A 22570-nucleotide genomic window follows, 5' to 3' on the forward strand; every position below is an offset into this window, starting at 1 on the left:
ATTTTTGTAAAATTACCAGAAAATCCCGTGGAGATTTACTGAAAAACTCATGACTTTATTCATAATTTAAGTCCTCTACAAAAAGTAGGGTTCTTTTCCATGTGTCTATGACACATTCACAAAATATCTTTTTGGGGGGTCAAATTGTGAATGGTTGATTAAAAACTTCCACCAAGAAGAAAAACATGGAGTAGTAATTTGAGGAATTCAATAAAACTCCTATTTTTTATAAAAAAAAAAAAAAACTAAAAATAGACCTACCACAGGACCCATCTAGAACACTCAATATTTATTCAAAAGAATTAAAAATCAGCATACTTTAGAGATACATGCATACCCATCCCATGTTTATCCAACACAATTCACAATTTCCAAGTTATAGAATCTACACAATGGAGGTTTTTGTTTTGCTTTGGTGTGTGTGTGTGTGTGTGTGTGTGTGTACAGTATTGGGAATTGAACTGAGGGTCTCACAGTCTAGTAAAGTGTTCTATCACTGAGTAACATCTCCAGCCCCCATAATGAAGTTTTGTTCAGTCAAAAAGAACAATGAAATTACATCATTTGTGGGGGGTGGGTGGAAATCAACGGATCCAGAGTGTTTCATGTTAAGAAAAAGAAACCAGACTCAGAAAGACAAGTACCAAATGTTTTTGCTCGTATGTAGAAGCTAGAGGGGGAAAAAAAAGAACAAGAAAAAAAAAGATGTCATAAAAGCAGAATGGAAGTCATCAGGGTAGAAAAAAAGGGATTGTGGCGGGTGGAGAAACAGAGGGTTAAGAGAAGTTTGGGAGTAAAACTGATCAAATTATGTTATATGTATGTCTGAATATACCACAATGAAACCCATTATTCTATATAGAAAAAGGCAAAGCAAAATAAAAACATAGTACCAACCATTCCCTCTTAATATATGTATATGTATGTTTCTATAAACAAAACAGGGTGAAAGGAATAACTTCAGGAGAAGGAAGTAAAGGAGATGTTGGAGCAGAAATCATTAAATTTGTATTATGTATTTTTATTTTGTGGGTAGAATATTCATATAGTGTTTCTCTATTTAAACACAATAAAATAATATCTTCAAAGAAAAATTTAAATGATTATTAAAAAATTCAGTGAGACTCACAAGAATATTGATAATCAGGTAAAATTAGGAAAATACTACAAGATATGAATGAGAAATTCAAAGGGATAGAGATTTGAAAAAGAACCAAACAGAAATCTTGGAAACAAAAAGCTTAGAAAATGAAGAAAAGTACAGTTGGAAATTCCAGCAACAAACTAGATCAGGGGGAAAGAAAGAATATCTGAACTTGAATATAGGCCTTTTGAAATATTCCATTCAGACAAAAGAAGAAAAAATAAGAAGAAAGCATTAAGATCTTTGCAACACCATTAAATGAATAAACATTTGCAGTTGCAGATTACATGATAGTGAAGAGAAAGAAGTTACGAGCATAGGAAACCTAGTCAATGAAATAATAGCAGAAAACTTCCCTAATCATTGGAAAGACATAGATATCCATGTCCAGGAGGCTTATAGACATAACCAGAAAAAAAATCTTCCCCACACAGTGTACTATAGTCAAACTGTCTAAGACAGAAAGAACTTTAATATACATAGAAGTGCCAAGTAACACTTAAAGATGTCCCCATCAGACTAACAGAATATTTCTCAAACAGAAACTCTAAAGCCAGGAAGAAATGGAAGGACAGATTCCAAGTCCTGAAAGAAAATAACAGCTGACCAAGACAACTATACTATGCAAGGTGATCCTTTAGAAATGAAAGAAATATGAAGATTCTCTAAGACAAGCAAAAACTGAGAGAACCCATGACCACCAGGCCCCTCACAAAACATGCTTAGAAGAGTCCTACATCCAGAAGAAAGATAACCACTATCATAATATCATGTGAAAACAAAAATCCCACTATAAGAATAAATACATAAGAGAAATATAAAAGAATCAATTCTGTAAATGTCAAACAGAAATATGAACAAGAAACAAAGAATATTAAAAACTCTAAGAAAATCTACAAGATAACAAGTCCTTGTCTCGCAATAAGAACCTTGAGTGAAATGGACTACACTTTCTAATTAGTAAATGCAGACTCTCTGATTGAATATAAAAAATATAAGACCCAATAATATGCTATCAATAAGAAACTCATGTCACAAGTAAAGACACATACAGACTGAAAGTGAAAGACAGAAAATGATATTGTAAGTAAATGGAAATCTAAGGCAAGGAGAATAGCTATACTAATATCTGACAAAACAGACCTTAAGACAAAAACAGTAAGAAGCAACAAAAAACATCAGTATACAATGATCAGAGGATCAATTCAATAAGTCAATATACTGGTTAGAAATCTGTATGCACCTAATATTGGTGCACCCAATTTTTAAAACACTATTAAAACTAAAGGGAGGTGGATCAGCTCATGCAGCTGCAAGACTCTGAACTTGCTTGCAGATCAGTTTTGTAATGCCACTGGAGTGTTGCAAAAATGTGGTCCTCCTGCCTCTTTTAATATACAGACAGCAACTAACAAAGACAACCAGCTAATCTTACAGAAGTATATGCCCAGCTTTTTGCAGCAGTGATTGCATGAACAGCAAAAGACATCTATGTTTTGATAGATTCCTTACCCAGTGAAGAGTCTACAGCTGCTAGCTAGAAGAAGAAAATCATAAGGCTGCTACATGTCTGGAGGATATTGTTTATCAAAGAGACATGCTTTGGGAAAAGATAGAAAGTATACTTGCTGACATCCCTCAATCACAACTAAAGACAAGAAGTGGTACCCATAACCAGTCTCTTCTAGACTCATAGTACCATGTGGCTAAGAAAAGAATTCTCAAATGACACTAAGAAATCTGCATCAGATTTAGATATAAGCTTTTCCAACAGTTACAGAAACTTTTGGAGGTGTTACCTTTGTAGCTATTTTTAATAGTCGTCTTCTATTTTTGCTCTTGGTAAATACACTTATAAATTTATGATTGAACCAATGTTAAACCATCATTATGCATCATTTATCTGAACGAAATTATTAAAGCATATTGAATTAATGCTCACAATACAATTAAACATATGCTACAAGTTTAAAAATTAAAAAAAAAAACACCACCTAAAGGAAGAGAGAGGCTTTAATACAATAATAGTGGGGAGTTCACCACTCCACTTTTATCAGTTGACAGATCATCTGGACAAAAGATCAACAAAGATACATCAGAGTTAAACCAAGCTACAGATTAAATGGATGTCACAGAATTTACAGAACGTTTTTATCCAAAGGCTGCAGAATATATATTCTTTTCATATGCACATGAAACTTCTCTAGAATATGCACATATGAGGCCCCCAAACAAGTCTTAAATGAAGCCCCAAAACATTGAAATTACATGCTGATTTTGTTTAAATCACAACAGGATAAAATTAGAAGTCAACAAAATAGAAATATACAAATGCATGAAGACTGAACAACAGTTTAAAAAAACAACAACAGTGTATTGTTGAGGAAGTTAGAAATTTTAAAAAGTATCAAGACTAATGAAGTACAATATACCAAAACCTGTGGGCTGCAGTAAAGAGGTACCCAGAAAGGAATTTTTGGTAACAAGTGTCTAAATAAAAAAATTAGAAATATTTCAAGTATAACATAGCAGTATATCTCTAGCACTTGGAAAAGTACAAACCAACCAAACCCAAAATCAAAAGAAACAAAAAAAATCAGAGCAGATAAAGGAAATAGACACCAAACAACAATACAAATGATTGACAAATGGATTAAAATATATGGTATATATACAAATGGAATATTACTCAGCAATAAAAGAGAATAAAATCATGGCATTTGCAGGTAAATGGATGGCATTGGAGAAGATAATGCTAAGTGAAGTTAGCCAATCCCAAAACAACAAATGCCAAAAGTTTTCTCTGATGTAAGATGACTGACTCATAGTGGGGTAGGGAGAGGGAGCATGGGAGGAATAGATGAATTCTATATGGGGCAGAGGGGTGGGAGGGAAAGAGAGGAGGCAGGGAGTTAGCAATGATGATGGAATGTGATGGACATCATTATCCAAAGTACATGTATAAAGACATGAATTGGTGTGAACATACTTTATATACAACCAGAGATATGAAAAAATGTGTTCTATATGTGTAATAAGAATTGTGATGCATTCCGCTGTCATGTATTTAAAAAATAAAAGCAATTAAAAAAAAAACGATTGATGAAAGAAAGTGTTGGTTCACTGAAAGGATAAAATTAACAAACTTTTAGCTAGACTAACCAAGAAATAAAGAGACAACCCAAATAAAGTTAGACATAAAAATGGACATTACAACTGACACCATAGAAATATTAAGAATCATTAGGGTTTATTATGAAAAATAATGTGGTTATAGTTGAAAAGCTTAAAAGAAAACCAAGACTGAACCATGAGGACAAAAGTAACCTGAATCAAGCAGTAATAAGATTGAATCAGCAATAAACATCTTCCAACCAAAAAAATAAAATAAAAAACAAAAACTCTACCCCGGATGTCATCACTACAGAATTTTCCTAAACTTTTAAGCAAGAGCTAACAAAAATTTTTCTCAAATTATTCCATAGAATTAAAAGTAAGGGAACTCTTCCAAACTGATTCTGAGGTTTAGCATTACCCTGTACCTGTAACAAAAAGCTCATATGCCTCAATCAAGTCGGTTCCATCCCAGATATACAAGGATGGTTCAACGTAAATCAGTAAGCACAATACATCACTTCAACAGAAAATTTTTAAAAAATTAACAGATGGGGGAAGAAGGCATTTTATAAAATTTGACATCTCTTCAAATCCTGAAAAATAGATAGAAAAGGATCATACCTCAATATTAAAGGCTGTATATAATAAAGCCACAGCTAACACCATACATGAATAGGGTAAGGATCTCACTCACCACTCTTATTCAATATAATCCTACAAGCTTTAGAATGAACAGTTAAGCAAGAGAAGTGAAATACATTCAAATAGGGGGTGATTAAAACTATCCATGTTTACAAATGATGATTCTATATATAGAAAAACCTAAAGGTTCTAAAAGACTAAATTATTAAAACAGAAACAAATTCAGTAAAGTATCAGGGTGCCAAATTAATATACAAAAATCATTAGAATTTCTGTGTACCCATAATGAATTTGCCAAGACAGAAATATGACAGCAATCCTAGTCACAATAGCTACAAAAATATCTGGGAGTACACTGAGGAAAGATCTCTGCAATGAAAATTACAAAAATACTCCTGAAATAAATTGAAAAAGACATTAAAAGATGGGAAGAATTTCTATGTTTGTGGATTAGAAGGATATTTTTCAAGTATACATACTACCCAAAGTAATCTACACATTTAATAACATTTTCCACAGACTAGGAAAAGCAATCCTAATATTCACATGGAAGTACAAAGATAATAGCCAAAGAAATGTTAGACCAAAAAAACAACAATAAATAAATAAATAAACAAATAAATAAAAAGCTAGAGGCATTGCAATACCTAATTTCAAGACATATATGACAGAGGGCTGGGATATAGCTCAGTTGGTAGAATGCTTGCCTTGCATGCACAAGGCCATGGGTTCAATCCCCAACACCAAAAAAAAAAAAAAAAAAAGATGTATGATACAACAGAGAACAGAGTCAATATAACCAAAACACCATGCTATTGACATAAATACAGACACATAGAACAATGAAATTTAATAGAGATTCCAGAGATAACTTATTCTACAGAAAGTCTCCAAAAACAGTTATAATTTGGATGTGTGGTGTCCCTGTGTTCTCATAGGAATATTCAGAATTAAAATGATTAGTTTATGAGTGCTTTAATCTAATCAGTCCACCCTAGTGTGAATAGACAGACTGGGTAGTAAGTGAGGGCAAGTGGAGCATGGTTGGAGGAGGTGGGTCACTGGCAGTGTGTCCTGGGAGGGTTCCTCTTCCCTGTGGCCCCTTCCCTCTCTCTTCTTTCTGCCAGTGTCCTGAGTAGCTTCCCTCCACCTTGCCCTTCCACTATGATGTGCTGCCTCACCTCAGACCCAGAACAACACAGTCAGCCCACATTGGCCTAAATCTCTGAAACGGAGCCAAAAATAAACTGTCCCTCCTCTAAGTTGCTCATCAGGTCTTTCTGTCACAGTGACTAGCACAAACATACACAGAAGAAGTTCAGCCTCTTCAAATGATGCTGGGAAAACTGGATCTCCACATGCAAAAGATTGGAACTTGACCCCTAACAATTACTCTAAGCCACAGCAACTCAAACTGAATTAAAGACCTAATAAAAGTAAGACCTGAAACTTGGAAACTACTGGAAGAATACAAAGGGGAAATACTTCCAAGACATTGGTACATGCAATGATTTCTGGATACGACCCCAAAAGCATAGGAAATAAAAGCAAAACTTGACAAATGAGATTACTTCAAACTAAAAAGTTCCTGCCCAGCAACCAATCAATCCAATGAAGACATAACCTATAAAATAGGTGAAAATATTTGCCAATTATTCATCTGATACAGGGTTAACATTCAGAATATATAAGGAACTCAAAAAGCTTCAACAAGTAATCCAACCTTTAAAAAAAAATGTGCAAATAATCTGAACAGACACTTCTCAAAAGAAGAAATACATATGGCCAAGAAAATATGTCCCAATGATTAGCTATGAGAGATGTAAATCAAAACTACAATGAGATATTATCTCACCCCAGTTAAAATGCCTATCATGAAAAAAAATTGCTGGCAAGGATGTAAACAAAAAGGAACTCATACACTGTTGGTGGAAAGGTAAATTAATATAGTCATTTTAGAAAACAGTATGAAAGTTCCTCAAAAGCCTAAACATAGATCTGCCATATGAGCCAGCTATAAATTAGCCACCAAAGACTACCTGAAGCTCGTGTTTAGTGTAGCACTATTCACAATAGCCAAAGTAAGGAATCAGTCTAGATGTGTATCAACAGATGCATGAATAAAGAAAATGTGGTACATATGCATAATGGAGTATTATTGTTATAAAGAGCAACAAAATCCTGACTTTTATAGCAAGTTGAATAGAACTGGAGTAGATTATGTTAAGTCAAATAAGCCAGACATAGAAAGACAAGTAGCACATGTTTTGTCTTACAGGTGGAAGCTAAAAAGAGTTGACCTGAAAATAGTGATTATTTGATTTGGGAAGAGTGATTGGGGGGTAGAAAAAGAGTTGGATTTGATCAGAGCATGTTGTATGCATGAATGGAAATACCACACCAAACCCCACCAATGTGCATAATTACTATACTTTAATAAAACATCAATAAAATTCAGTTATTTACCCAGATATCTTATACTATATGGAAAAAGAAGAAACTGTTGATGCCAACAAGCACTCAAAAATGTTAAGTGAGAACTATCAGATTATAAAACAAGTCTGGAGACATTCCCAAACATACTTAGGCAATATGGTAGTCTATCTCTTTTTGAGAGAGGCCTGGAGATTGAACTCAGGCCTTTAAGCATGCTAAGCACAAGCTCTACCACTAAGCCACACCCCGACCCCACAGTATATCTTAATTAAAAAAAAAAATCTTAGATCATTTTCAACTGTGGTAGTAAGATGGAAAAATTCTAGGGCACCCTCATGATCCCACCTTCTGATGTTTGTGACTCCTCTCTGGAGTGTGGGAGTGGCCTGTGGATTGCTTCTAATCAATAGAATATGGCAAGGGTGATAGAACATACAAGCATAGGATTGCATGATTATGTTCCAAGACTGCAATGCCTGTCTGGCTGGAGTCACTCGCTCCCTTGCCATGTTATGGCCCACTATGTTGAAAGACAGAAGTGGCCAGGAATTGAGGGAGGATTCCAGCTGACAGCAGCAAGTAATGGAAGCCCTCAATCTTCCCAAAGTAAGCCACAGATGAGATAAGTGGCCCAAGCAGCACCTGATAGCCCTGGGAGCTCTGTCACAACAGAGTCAGCTAGGCTATGCCTAGAGTGAGCCACAGAAGTTGTGAAGGAATGAATTGCATCATTCCATGGAAAGTCAGCTATGAAGAACTAGTACAATAGTCAGTTATGAGAATTGATAATAGTTTGGGTATTATTTGGGGGTATTATTTTGAAACTAATGCATGTGATTAAATAAAGCAAATGAACATTTACATTGAGTTTCATTAGTGACATCAAGAATCAAGATTTCCCTCTAAGAAAGGAGATACAGAGAGAGAAGAGATGAGTAAAATTCAGTTATCCTGAATTTGCATTGGAAGAAAGACCATGAATGCAACATATATCATCTTTTAAAAATTTAAATGCATCCTACTTCTAATTATTGTGAAGGCCTAGAAACAACCACTGCTCCTTTTCCCTAGAGAGTGGTCTATACAGAACATTTCCCATGAAAAGGTTTCATGATCCTTGAAGAAATAACTGATTCCAAGGCTGGAGCAGGAAATGTACAAGATAAGCCTGAGAATTTTATAATGCCAAGAAAAATGAGGAAGGGCACATGTCAAAGTTTTTCTACCTGAAAGAGCTAAAAAATATTCTCTTAAAACAGACAGGGACCTTTCAGACAAAGGAGCCAGCTTGAAGAGTATTTTGCTGGCTAACTCTGGGACAATTTGAGCATCAAGACAAATAATGACAGTAGCATTACAAATGACTTCATATAAGAATCCAGGAATTCCTAATGATACCAATTAATTAGTGAGAAGGTAAAACTCTTGTGGTAGATTGAGAAATAATAAACATAGAAAAAATTATGGAGAAAGAAAAATTTGTTTGGTAACCATCATAATAATAATTGATTCAGACAAGAAATATCAGTGTTAAAATTACTGAGTGTAAGTTTGATGAGGAACAGAATATTTACATAGACTCAATGTATCTTCCAATATAATACTTATTAAGTACAAAGGACAAATAACTTTATACAACAGAGAAACCAGACAGACAACATAATAACTAAGAAATCAAAGTTTTTAAAATCCTGACATATTGTGCTGAAAGAACAGAATATCACTTCTAGAATGCCTGACAAAATGAATAACTTGACTCAAATTCTTGATTAAATATACCAATACCAGACTTTCTACAGTCACTGGCCCCACTCTTCATTTTAAGGTCATAAAAGACAATCTAAGGAACTATCCCAGATTAAAGGACACTAAAGAGACAGGACAACTAAATACAAGGTGTGATTCTGGATTGGACCCAGGACTATGGCTTATTCTATTGAGCAACTGATGGCATTTGAATATAGAATTGTGAATTAGCTAATAGTATTGTATCACTGTTAAATATACATCCTGACTTTGATAAATGTACTGTGGTCATCTAAGCAAATGCCCTTGTCTATAGAAAACCCATATTGATGTACTGGGGTAAAAAAATATACATATCTGCAAATTGCTCCCAAGGGGTTCAGAAAATAGAAATACAGTAATAATAAAGCAAATGAGACAAAATGAAAATGATTGGTGAATCTGGATAGAGAGCATGTGCAAATTATTCATACTTTTCTGTAGTTTGAAATTATATCAAAATGAAAAGTTACCCCCACAAATGACACTGTAATCAACATGAGATTTCCATTGTCCAATGATGGACATTAATAAGAAGATTAGAGGGATAGGAAAAGTAAAGGCAGTGGAATGAATATGATACAACTTTCCTATGTACATATATGTATGTGTGTGTATATATTATATACATATATATATGCTTCAATATACATATGAATATACCTCAATGAATCTCCACATCCTGTACAACCACAAGACGGGGATCCTAATGAGAATAAGATAGACTTCATGTTTGAATATGTCAAAATATACTCTGCAGTCATGTATATCTAAAAAGACTTTTGAAATAAGCATCAGTAACAAAACTTACAATGGATAAAACATCAAATATGCTGAAATGATGAATTAAACAACAACAAAATTATGAGTGACCTTTAGCGGTCACTATTTGCATTTTGAAAACTGGTAGGTTTATCCTGCTTCTTCAGGACACAGATGAGGCTGGCTAAAAAGTTGATGAAACAGGGCAGAGTTTCTCATTATAAATGCATTGCACCTGATAAATTAGGGTGGAATGATGGAGCGTCACCATTTGCAACACCTAATGAAAGAAACGATCTAAGTCTTTGTCTTCAATTGTTGCCTCCCAAAAATCAAAACACAAAACCTTGAACTTTTATCTGCTCAAACCTCTAACTATAGGATAGAGGAAATAAATTAAGTGTTCCTATAGATATATGATCACCAAATTTTAGGTTGTAGAAAACTCTACCAAACAGAATAGTCATTTTACTTAATAACTTAAAAAGCAAAAAGAGAGAATGCCCATATTAGGCAGACAAAAAAGAGACCATTCTTGGATATTGATTTGAACAATAAAACTTTTGTTTAAAAAGATACTTTTCACACAAATGAGAAGTTTTGAATACTGACAAAATATTTGATAATAAAATTATGTTAGTCATAATAATGGCACTGTAGTTCTATCTAGAATCAGTTACATTTTAGTTACTTTAATATTTGCAAATAAAATAATGTAATGTCTGATATTTGCCCCAAAATAATCCAGAATAAAAGAAAACAGGTGGGATTAGGAATGAAACATAACTGGTAGACACATATATAAGCAGTTTCTATACTGTTCTCTCCACTCCTATATATATTTGAAGTGTTCCATAATTTTTAAAAATTAATCTGAAGTTATCAACAGAGGAAATTGTGAAAAGACTTATAAAAAATCATTAAATGGTTACTCAGGGGAAAGTGATTACTGATTACTTCTCCCCTATTTATTTACCAATACATTAATTTTATTACAATGCTCATGAATATTTGCATGCTAAAAAATCAGTTGCAGAAAATTTTAAAAGAACACATCTCAAAATGAAACAAAAATATAAAGCTAAGTTTTGACCTAAACTTGTATAATGGTTTTATATACTGAAGTATAGGATTTCTTGTAAGACACCTCCTATGACATGTAAGTAGTTCCAAGCAATGCTTAGAATTGATAATTCAGCTGGTAAACTCAATAAAACCATCTAAGTCACTGTTAAAATAAGCAAGAGAGGGGTTGGGGTTGTGGCTCAGCAGTAGAGTGCTTGCCTTGGCATGTGTGAGGCACTGTGTTGGATCCTCAGCACCACATAAATAAATAAAATAAAGATCTATTTTTAAAAAATAAGCAAAAGAGGTACTAAAGAAATTATAAAGAAAATCAAGACCTGAACAACCAATCTTACTCCCAAGTTAGGCAGCATCCACCATGTGTGTGGACATGGGGACAGAGCGTCCCCCACGGAAACCATTTCCCTTTCTCTTGCAAAATAAAGCACAGGTGACATGACGAGTACTCCTGAACATTTAAGCAGATAGTTTTCAACTTACCTCTGCATTTTGTGTCACGTGCATGGAAGATTCCTGTGAGTAACTGTTCCTCCCAGACCTTACTGGTGCTGTGCATTACATCTTGGCCATCATCAGCTCCTGGTTTCCATCCTATCAGAAGAAAAAATACAAATTCAGGTGCTTATCTGTGCTACAAGTTATTCATTTCTCATTTGGGGTATTTAATTTTAGCAAAAGAAAGCTTATTTTAATAAACAGAAGCCTATAATACTGATTACTTGTCTTGAATGAACCCATCAAAAAAGTGGTCTTGAGGGCTGGGGATGTAGCCCAAGATGCACAACTCCCCAAGTTCCACGACAGAATCATAAGGAAGTAAATAAAGTAGTCTTAAAAGGTCTCCCTCTATTTTTTCCTTTTTATTTATAAATTTTTAAAAGGAGGAATAAGAGATATGGAGAAGGAAATGAAGTTTTTTTGCTTTACAATGAAAGCACCTTATGAAAAAACAACTAGTAGGACATAGATTTATAAGAAAAATAAAGGGAAAGAAGAAACTATACAGATTACGTACAATTTTACATTTTGTTTTTCAGATCTTATTATATAAGAAACTGTTTTAAACAATCTCTTAAGTAGTTTTCTAAATCTCCATTGGCCTGAAAAATTAACATCTTCCCTGGCCTACCTCCTTTGCTCCTGAAATAGAACCCATATATTCTTACATAGTTGTTTTGCAGTTATGCAAACAAATATGAAGAGTTCTTTCAGCAAGATATCTAGGGATTATATGAATTTTAAGTCCACTATATCTGTATATTCATGACATTCTAATTTGGCATTCAAGTTGATTTCCAGGTCAGTAGAGAAATGCCAAATGATATGATTGTAAATGCAATCCAGAATTTCTATTCAGATTTTAATCAGAAGCATGTAAAATAGATTTCACACATAAGACTTTCTTTTAAGGTGGGGGATAGACACAAACATACTTAGAAAAAGATAGATGCATCCATTTAAACTTTAATAATGTATATTGGTTTTAAGTTCAGATATTCTAAAAGCAGATGTGATTTTTGTTTCACTGGAAAAACACACATTAAAAAATGATTATTTACCATCATCATTCAGAGATAATTTTCTCACCACTGAATCCTTAGTAAAAAACTGAGAGCTTTGAGCAGAGGCAGAATCATGGTCAAGCATTAAGGTACAATTGTTATTTCCACTACAGTAGTTATTCCAGTCCTTGGTAGAGAAGACATCCCCTGCTCGGATCTGTGGTATCAAAGATGTATCACACTGGTTGTTCTGTGATCTCAGCCTTATGATGTTTTCAGAACTAGTGAGACCAACAGTGTATGTGGCATTCTTGGGAGAGTACAGGTGAGAGATGGATGGGGTTCTTGCAGATGCTATTTCAGGGGATGAAATGAAGGCAGCCACTTTCTCAGAACTTGAAAAATGAGAGTCCCGCACAGGAATGTGAGCAGCAGTCATCTTCCTCAGCACCTCCTCAAAGGTTTTCTTGGCATTAGTCTGTGGACTATCAAAACTGCTAGACTGGTATTTGATAATTTGGCGAATCGGATTTGAAATTGCGTCTCCTTTTTGAATGGCTCTGATTTTTCTGCAAATGCTTTCCACTGGGTTATGCCGCTTCTCAGTTACCTTCTTTGCAGAAGTCATCCTTGGCTCTCCACCAATTGGATAGAAGTGCCTAAAGTATGGGCAAAAGTAGACACATTTTTAAAAGTTAACATTGTCTTAACTATTATCCAGCAATAGGCTACTTATTCTCAAGTGGACTTGGGAGGACATCATGACAAAATGTTAAACTGTTCTAAACAACTTCCCGTGCATTTAACTTTGATGCTCAATTGTCCAGAAAACAACAACAGATAATATCTATAAAGTACTTACCACATGCAGGCAAGGCAGTAAGCTCTTTATACTTATCAACTTGTCCTTAAAACAATACTGAGGTGAACATTAAAACTATCTCCATTTTTGTGCAAGAAGAGAATAAGGTACACATTCAAAATCACTGAGATAAGTGCCAGAGCCCAGATTTAAACACAGGAAGTACAATTTCAGAAATTGGACTCTTAACTGTATTGCTTTTCACTTATGCTATGTCAAATATGTCAATGATGCTAACAACTCTCATTTCAATGCCAACCATTGGCTCTGTCCTGTTCTCACTTATTTATTGAGAACTTACTGCATTTTACAAGTATTGTGTATAAATATCACAGAAACCCTGTCAGATATATGGACATGCCTTTTGGGGAGAGGAGACTGGGGATTTAACCCAGGGGTACTTTGCCACCGGGCCACATCCCTATCCCTTTTTACTTTTTATTTTGAGGAAGAATCTAAGTTGCTGAGGTTGATCTTGAACTTGCAATCCTCCTGCTTCGGCCTCCCAAGTTGCTGGGATTCCAGGCATGCCCCATCATGCCATGCTGGACATGCTCTCTTTCAGATAAGAAACAAAGAAGTGAAGTAACTTGCAAATGGTCATATCTCCAAGATGTGAGCTGAAGTATCTCTGCCTCCAGCATAGGTTTGGTTTGGGGCCAGGAATTGGATCCAGGGCCTCAGTCATGCTGAGCATGCTACACCCCCAGTTTTGTTTTTTGGCAGGATATATGGACTTAAATAAAAAGCATGAGTTGACTCTTAGAATAATTAGGGAATTTGGAAAGAAATCCAAAAGTTTACCTAATTAGTACAAATAGTTGAATAGTTATGTAGAGTTTGAAAATTATAATTTTTTTAAAAAAAATCAAACAAAAATTTGCATTTATGGATCTTTATAAAAATTTAATAGAGAACATATGAGCAGCCAAAAAAAAAAAAAAAAACTGAAACAGTTGTAATTGGAAAGGGTGTTTGGAAAGAAGATACTCAAAGCACTCTCATTCTGGCTTTATCTTATTTCAAAATAATGACTGTGGGGGCTGGGGATGTGGCTCAAGAGGCAGCGCGCTTGCCTGGCATGCGTGCGGCCCGGGTTCGATCCTCAGCACCACATACAAAGATGTTGTGTCCGCCAAATACTAAAAAATAAATATTAAAATTCAAAAAAAAAATAATGACTGTGAGCTCTAGCCAATGAAGTTTCCACCAACAGAATTCACCATTTAGGGTAATGACCACCTCCAAAGTCTTATTTTGTGATCTGACTATACTATGTATTCAAGGCTTATCTTTCAATACCAAACCGAAACACATTCTTCCCCTGAAATTCTGAATTCTCACTGGACTTAACATTTTCTGAAGTCTCCCAAAATTTAAAATTGTATCATAAATTCTGTCATGTAATTAAATTTTGTCTTCTATTATTGGATCATTTCAAATGAATCTGCATGCTGTTTTCTAAAAAAAATACTTCTAAATCTTGAAATCAAAATTCATGATGTGATTCTTCATACATTATTAGTGGCACAATTTATAACCTCCAATTATATATAATACATGTAATTATGAGGCTTGAAACCTTTTTCCCTAGCTGCTATGATAGTTAGCTCCCAACTGCTTCCAGCTACCTCCTCTCCTGGAGGACTCCCTCTTATCCCAACAGGAGCTGTTCACCTGGGAGGGTGGACGTGAAGCAGTGGTAATGACAGAAGAGAATTCACCTGTGAACCCAGCACAATTCATCTATGCTACCATGGTGACTTCACAGGAAGGCATCCGACTTCCCCAGGTCAAGCAAAGAGCCTTAAAGATTGGCTACATATTTATCAATGTTCTCAGTGTGTATTGAGCATCTCTCCCTTTTAGAGCCAGAGTGTCGAGGTGCAGATTGTCACAATAGACCCTAGACTGAAACCTTGGACTCCCGAGCCTTGTCTCCTCACACCATAAAACACCGCTGTAGGGTGCTGTCCAAGCCAAGATGAGAGGCCCTGCTTGGCAGGTACTGGTAACTGACCCAGATTAACATCCTCAGCGTATAAAACACAGAGTTTGATTTTATTTTTCAAGCCATTTTTTTCCCCTGTTTTGTAAACTTCCACAACTCACCTATGTGAGCCCTGCTTGGCAGTCGATTTGCTAAATGTTACAATGAGTACACTTAAGACACTGACTCCTGACAAAGCCTCCCAAGATTAACTTGTTTTGCTCTTTCTAATATACAGCAGAATATTTGTGGAAGTTCAATAAGATGGGATGATAAAGATTTCCAGGTTTATGCCACTGTCACCATATATGGCTTGGAAATATCCCCTGCCTTTTCTGTCCAGACTTTTTTAATTTTAGATACCAGTAGAAAAGATTAGCTGCAGTCTTCCATAATGCAAATACAAGACTCACTTGCTTTGTATGATAATTGCCTTTGGGGGAAAAAAAAAAAAAACATTAACTGAGAATTAAAAGCTTGAAAGTAAATTTAACTAGAAGTAGTTGCTCGGAATCTCTCTTTAAAAAGGAATTTCTCTGAGCCAGGCACAATGGCACTCACCTATAATCCCAGCTACTCTAGAAGCTGAGATAAAAGGATTGGAATGTTGGAGGCCAGTGAGACCCCCATCTCAAAAAATAAATTTCCCCCCTTTATTTATCTGCTTTAGCTGACTTAAATTTGCCATGTAAGGATGTACACTTGGAAAAGTTCCAATGACAAGAACTGCTTTTCGAACTTTACCTGCATTTATTTATAATTAAAATATTTTAATAACCTTCCTTTTAGGAAGACAATAAGTATTAAATACCTACTAAGGGCTAAGCCCTGTGTAAACACTGGAGATATAAGCATGAGAAAAACAGAAATCTGCTCTTCTAAAACTTTGGAAGGTATAGGTATGAAGAGTAAAAACTACAAGACCTGCCAGATTAAATCTAAGATGCACAATACAATTTTTTTTTTTTTCACAATACAATTTTAATTTTAGAAAAACAATGACAGGGGCTGGGGATGTGGCTCAAGCGGTAGCGCGCTCGCCTGGCATGCGTGCGGCCCAGGTTTGATCCTCAGCACCACATACAAACAAAGATGTTGTGTCCACCGAAAACTAAAAAATAAATATTAAAAAAAAAATTCTCTCTCTCTCTTTAAAAAAAAAAAATGACAATTTTTAGTATATCCCAAACACTGCATGGGTCATATGTACACTGAAAAATTTTAAATGTATTTAAAAATAAAAAGCAAAAATACTTAAAAGATACAATAGGAAAAAAAAATTAAATAAGCTGGGTGTGGGAGCACACGCCTGTAATCCCTGTGACTCAGGAGGCTGAGGCAAGAGGAACAGAAGTTCAAAGCCTGCCTTGGCAACTTAGCAAGGCCCTAAGCAACTCTGCAAGACTCCGATTCAAAATAAAACATAAAAAGGGCTGGAGATGTGGCTCAGGGGTTAAGTGCCCCTGGGTTCAACTCTTGGTATCAAAAAAAAATTAATAAAATTAAAAATTGATTTGAAATTCAAACATCATTAGGTATTTTTTGTTATTAGCCAAATATAGCAACTTAAAGACTACAGATAAATTACATAGTTATAATAACCTATGAGAGCATATAATATGTGATTATTCCAGCTTGGAAAGAACAGGGAAACAATTAAGGACATCTACTGTGTAATATATGGAGCATTTTGCTATATATTGTTTGTTAAATCCAGGGTTAGAAAAAGAGAAACTATAGAAAAAGTGGAACTATAAATGTGCTATAGGAATTCATCATTGGATTCACATGAGCTAAATGTAATGTAAAATAATGTTCCAATTTAAACCACTGATTTTACTAATGTTATTTTATTCTTCCTACTGATTGAACTATGTGTCATTGTTCTTGCTTACATAATAGACTTCTATTCTTACTGACTGAATTGTCTTATATATAGTACACATTCTTGAATCTTCAATTTTCAACTATCAGCCTGATCTAAAATTGTCAAGCAATAAAGTCTGTGATGCCCAGCCACATCTATAAAATAAGTCTGATTTGTTTCTTAGGCTATTTGTTATAGGATATCCACTTTTCACCAATGAGTAACTGCAGAGTTCAACATTAATCTCTAAGACATTTGTGCTCTTTGAGACTTACAGAAATGAATATTTGTTCTAACTTCATAAACGAGTTCTCCACAGGCTGAGTAAAATCTACCACGTATGTACAATATAGGCACTATCACATATTAATATTTGCAAAGACATTTTGTGTTTATCAATATTCATTTTTTTCAGTTACTAAGAAACAGTTGAATTTCATTACAAAAAAAAAGTCATAATGTTTAGAAAGTAGAATCATTGAAAAAGCTGGCAGATGTCACAATGATTCAAAAAGCTCTTTAGAAAGCCTCTGCATCTTACTCAGAGAAAGATTATGTAGACAATTATTTTTCCTTTATCAACCACCTAATATTTCTCTTCCTTTACAAAGGTTACTTCTTAAACATTGAACTTTCAAGTTTTAGATCAGATAGGCTTATTTTAAAAATCATTCAATACTTGATTATGAAATCCAGGCAAATCTTTCACGACTCACCTAAGCGAAATCCACTTAGTGGTTTAATTAAAAACAAAACACATAATGGGTGAATGCAAAAATATTGAATATGTGTGTGTAGATCAATGATAAACAAAGGATTCCTTTTGCCAAAACAGTCCTTCGCTAATGATTAAATGCCACTGAACTCTTCAAAAGGACTGGGGTTACGACTCAGCAGTCCAGTGCTCACTTAGCACGTGTGGGGCACTGGGTCGATCCTCAGCACCACATATAATAAAAATAAAGATATTGTGTCTACTTACAACTAGAATAAAATTAAAAAACAAAACATTAAGAAACACCTGTTCACCGAGATGCCCCAGCAAACCCATCTTTAGTGAACCCAGTGGGTAGGCAGAGCCTGCTTTTCTACTTAACCTATGATTTTTATATTTGTCTGATTAAGCTATTTTCAGTTTCAGTGTGACTAGTATCTTATGTGATAAAATAGTAACTTTTACCTGCCTTTTCTAGGATAGATGATAGCAGCTGTTAATCAAAAGGACTTGCAAACCACAAGTCCCAGATTTAATAAACACTCAACATTTCTGTCATCTGTAAACTTTTCTGATTAGTAATGAATGCAAACAGGAATAGACCAGAACCCGCCCACCATTCACTTAACCTTGTTACATTAAGCTTCTAGATTGGGTCACACAGACCTTATTATAACTATCTTTTTGGAACAATTCCTGAAATAGCAGTCACACATATGCTTCTGAAAACTGCCTGCACTGGTCTGTTTTGCTTCTTGTTTTGTGAAGTCTGATTTTCTTTTCAGAGAAGAAAAATTCTCTAATTCCAAGAATCCAAGCATTCCCCTCCCATGTTCTTCTCACAGTCAACTAAAACACATTCCAAATGACCAGCATGGAAATGGCCATTGAAGACAATTGTGGATCTCTCTGAAAGCCAATTGGAAAACAAATCTAGTATTCATCTGTGGAGAAATCAAGGTTCCTAGGGAGCCTCACTTTATCATGCTTGTCTAATTATCCCCCTCCCCATCTAATTATCCCCCCCCCTATTTTTTCAGTGTCTTTCCTTTCTAGACTCATATCACATTTTCCCCTTATTCTGTAGTACCTCTGCTATAGTCTGGTACTGGAAGTTGGTCTTTGTCCACAATCCTTTGAGGTTGAGTTTGGGGTGAGGAGGCACCCGGCACTTTACATCTGGGCCTGCTCTTCCCCATTTAGGGGAAGCACTTTCTTAGCCTCAGATAACTAAGTACAAGCAGGGCCCGAAATTCAGCTAGTTACCTAGGGAAAACTCACCAACTGGTTTTCACTTGACTTTGCCAGTGCACCAAGAACCACGTTCTGAGAACCCGGAAGACAGGAGGGAAACCAACAGATCAGGTGTGTGAGTGGAGCTAATTTATAGAGGCAGGTAGCGTGGGGTGAAGTGAAAGGCACAAGCTCTAGGAGCAGGAGGCCACTGATCAGTTGCACCTGCCTGGGTTCTAGCAGAGGGTGCAAGCAGAGGGTGAAGTTGGGCGTGTAGGAAGGGTGAACATGAGGCTGTGGGCGGTGGGTGCCACGTTGGTGCGCTCTACTCCGCAGTCACAACCACACAATGAAAATCACCTGGATTATAGTGTCTCATCAGGATGACATAAATGTCATTTTTTTAAAGTTAAATTTCATAAGTTTCTCTTGAACCAAACACTATCTGGTTTTTGAAGCACTGAAAATGACATTGCCAGGTGCAGTGGCAGCCATCTGCACTCCAAGCGATTTGGGAAGCTGAGGACTGGAAAACTTGCAGGAGGATTTCAAGTTCTAGGCCAGCCTTGGAGACTTAGTGAGACCCTATCTCAAAATAAAAGTGTTTTTTTTTTTACAAAGGCTAGGAATGTAGCTCAGTGGTAGAGCAACCCTGGGTTCAATCCCCTGTACTACAAAAAAAAAAAAAAAAAAAAATGAAAATTAAAAAAAATAATAATTAATGACGTGTCTCTGCATTTTACCCATCCAAAACAGGTTTAGGAGATGCAGTGTTTAAATTTTGCAAAATACGGTAGCTAAGCAAAGAAGTATATGAGTGGTGCATAAATTAAGCTCCATGAAAGGTCAGGATAGGGTAATTCAATGAGGGTTCAGAAGGTTTGTAGAGAAGGTAAGACAAGTTTCACTTTAAATAACTAATAATTTTGCATAGATGGGGACTAGGGCAAAACTGTGTGGTGGGGATACTAAGTTTGGGCATTCTGGGCAAGCAGTCTGAAAGAACAGTGAGACAGGTGTGTGGTGTGGAGCAGTGAAGGAAAAAAAAAAAAAAAGTGAGATTGAATAGGTAGAGTTCAGCCAGATTTAGAACCAATGTCATTTCCCATCAGAGGAAATAATGTTCAGCTGGAACAGAGTTCCTACAAAAGACACAAAACTAAACCTAACATAAAGCAAATAAAAAGCAAACCAGAACCAGGGTTCTAAGCAGACAGACTGAAGCACTTGAAACATTTTGTTCTCAAACTGGCAGTTTTGCATAATACCCTGGGGGCTGCTCTAGCCAAATCCCTTAGGGTATTTATTCATATGTCTCACAGATTTTAACACTGGTGATTTCTCACTTCTTCCCCTATTCTTTCCCTCCCTTTCTCCACCTGGGGCTCTCTGAAAATCCCTTTTTCAAATATCTAGATTTGTATATATGGTCTCATTCTGTGGTCAGCATTTTGATCTCCAGATAAGAGGGAAGGGTGTATAGTAGTTAAAAGTTGAGGCTCTGTGTTCAAATAACCTGAGTTCAAATCCCAACTCAGCCTCTTATTAGCTTGAAGACAAATTTTGTTTCTGTGTCTGTTTCTTCATCTGTAAAACTGTATCAATATCATACAATGAGATCCTGGGTTTACTGCAGGGATTGAATGAGATAATGTATGTGAAGCCCTCAGAAATGTACTGCACATTGTGTGCACACAGTAATGTTTGGTGTTAAGATGATCTTTCTGTCTGAGAACAGTGGTGCATGCCTGTGATTCCAGTGATGTGGGAGGCTAAGGCAGGAAGACTGTAAGTTGAGACTAGCCTCAACAACTTAGGGAGACACTGTCTCAAAAATTTAAAGAAGCTAAAAAGAGCTGGGAGTATACCTCAGTGGTATAGCACCCCTGTGTTCAACCCCAAGTACAAAAAGAGAGAGAGATGATCTTTCTGAACTCCTTTTTTTTAAAAAAAAAAAAAAAAAAAAGAAGAAGTTTTTTGTGTGTGTTTTGTTTTGTTTTTTTAGTTATAGGTGGACACAATATCTTTGTTTTATTTTCATGTGGTGCTGAGGATCAAACCCAGTGCCTCATGCATGCTAGGCAAGCACTTTACCTCTGAGCCACAACCCTAGCCACTGAACTCTTTTAATATGTTAAGATATTGGAAGTCCTCTGAAAGCACCATATAATGCCTAGAAAAAAATGATCAGTTGGCTCTTCCTCTCCGAACTTGCTCTGTTTGACTTCCCATGAAATGAACCAGCATAACATCCACACTTTTGAACTGCTTATCAATCCACAGATACCGAAACTAGCAACACCCAGAGAGATTCTCTCCTAGTCATAAAGGAAGCCAGTGGTGGAGCCAGAAATAATATTCAAATTCCAAATCCACTAGACCACATCACCTGTCTGAGAAATTGAACTCTGACTTCCCACTTCAAATGAGTGTATCGTAGCTGATGTTTCTCAGAACAGTGAAAGGGAAAACCTGAACAATACATCCCGGTGGATCTACAATGAATTGAATGAAGAGGTGATTTCATTATTTATTTAATACTTACTTCATGGTGAGTCCTAGTAGAACACCCACAACACGAGGTCAAGGGAGAGCACATATCCTGGACATCATGTTGGTCACTCCTGAACCCACTCCCAAAGGCAACCAAAAACGTACATGTCTATCAAAACTGCTTTCCCCATCCTGCATGTATGCTTGGTTCCATAGGAAAAAGTGCAAAGGGGTCAAATGTTGAAAAAAAAACCAACATGGTGGTTCGTGTTTTGGAAATAGCGTAAGTAGAGTTGATAAAACACACTTTCTTGCCAAGTCATTTCCCCCTTGGGATGCCTGGACCTGACAGGATATCCCTGATATTACCAGACCTGAAAGCAACTGAGGAGTTAAAATGAGAGAAGCTCTAATGGTTGCCAATCCCAGTCTTCAAAATGGCGTTTCAAAGAAATCAAATCTTGTCTTATAAATAAGTAAAAAACAAAACAAAAAAACTATTTAACCCATTATGCCTCATCTCATATAAAAACCTATATAGATTTATATATAGATTTACATACACTCTATATAGAGTTCTATATAGGTTTTTATAGGTGTCCTATACATAAGTAACATATATTCCCTTCTCCATTTTGCAGTCTTCAATGTTTTCTATCAAGACAGTGACTTTAACTATATGTGGAATCTCCAGGATTAATATATGATTGATCCATTCTGTTTAGCCAAATACAGATGGGGGAAGGGAGTATATGTTAAACGAGGTGGTATTAGAAGGAAGAAAGAACAAGGAAAAACAAAAACAAAAACATTCTAGAATCCTCCTCCTCCAATATACATGTGACTTAACATAATGCGCTTTTTGTCAAAACCCACTCCATATAAAATGCATTATTTTTTATAATTTATTCTTCAGTGTGCTTATATTATAGTGTC

General features: G+C 35.6%; 1 protein-coding gene and 1 pseudogene across 1 annotated transcript in view; one reads left to right on the forward strand and one right to left on the reverse strand.

Moving 5' to 3' along the window:
* The window catches only part of Irag2 (inositol 1,4,5-triphosphate receptor associated 2), a 110892-nt gene extending 97790 nt beyond the window's left edge, over positions 1-13102 (reverse strand). Inside the window, exons 1-2 of the mRNA XM_027934227.3 lie at positions 12532-13102; positions 11453-11563 (exon numbers count right to left, since the gene is read on the reverse strand). Coding sequence (XP_027790028.2) covers positions 11453-11563; positions 12532-13102 — 682 coding nt within the window. The remainder of the gene's footprint in view (positions 1-11452; positions 11564-12531) is intronic.
* LOC114091612 (mediator of RNA polymerase II transcription subunit 21 pseudogene) lies at positions 2220-2840 on the forward strand (annotated as a pseudogene).
* Positions 13103-22570: the final 9468 nt, after the last annotated feature.

This window comes from Marmota flaviventris, chromosome 3, assembly GCF_047511675.1.
Source record: "Marmota flaviventris isolate mMarFla1 chromosome 3, mMarFla1.hap1, whole genome shotgun sequence".
NCBI classification, from domain to species: Eukaryota; Metazoa; Chordata; class Mammalia; order Rodentia; family Sciuridae; genus Marmota; species Marmota flaviventris.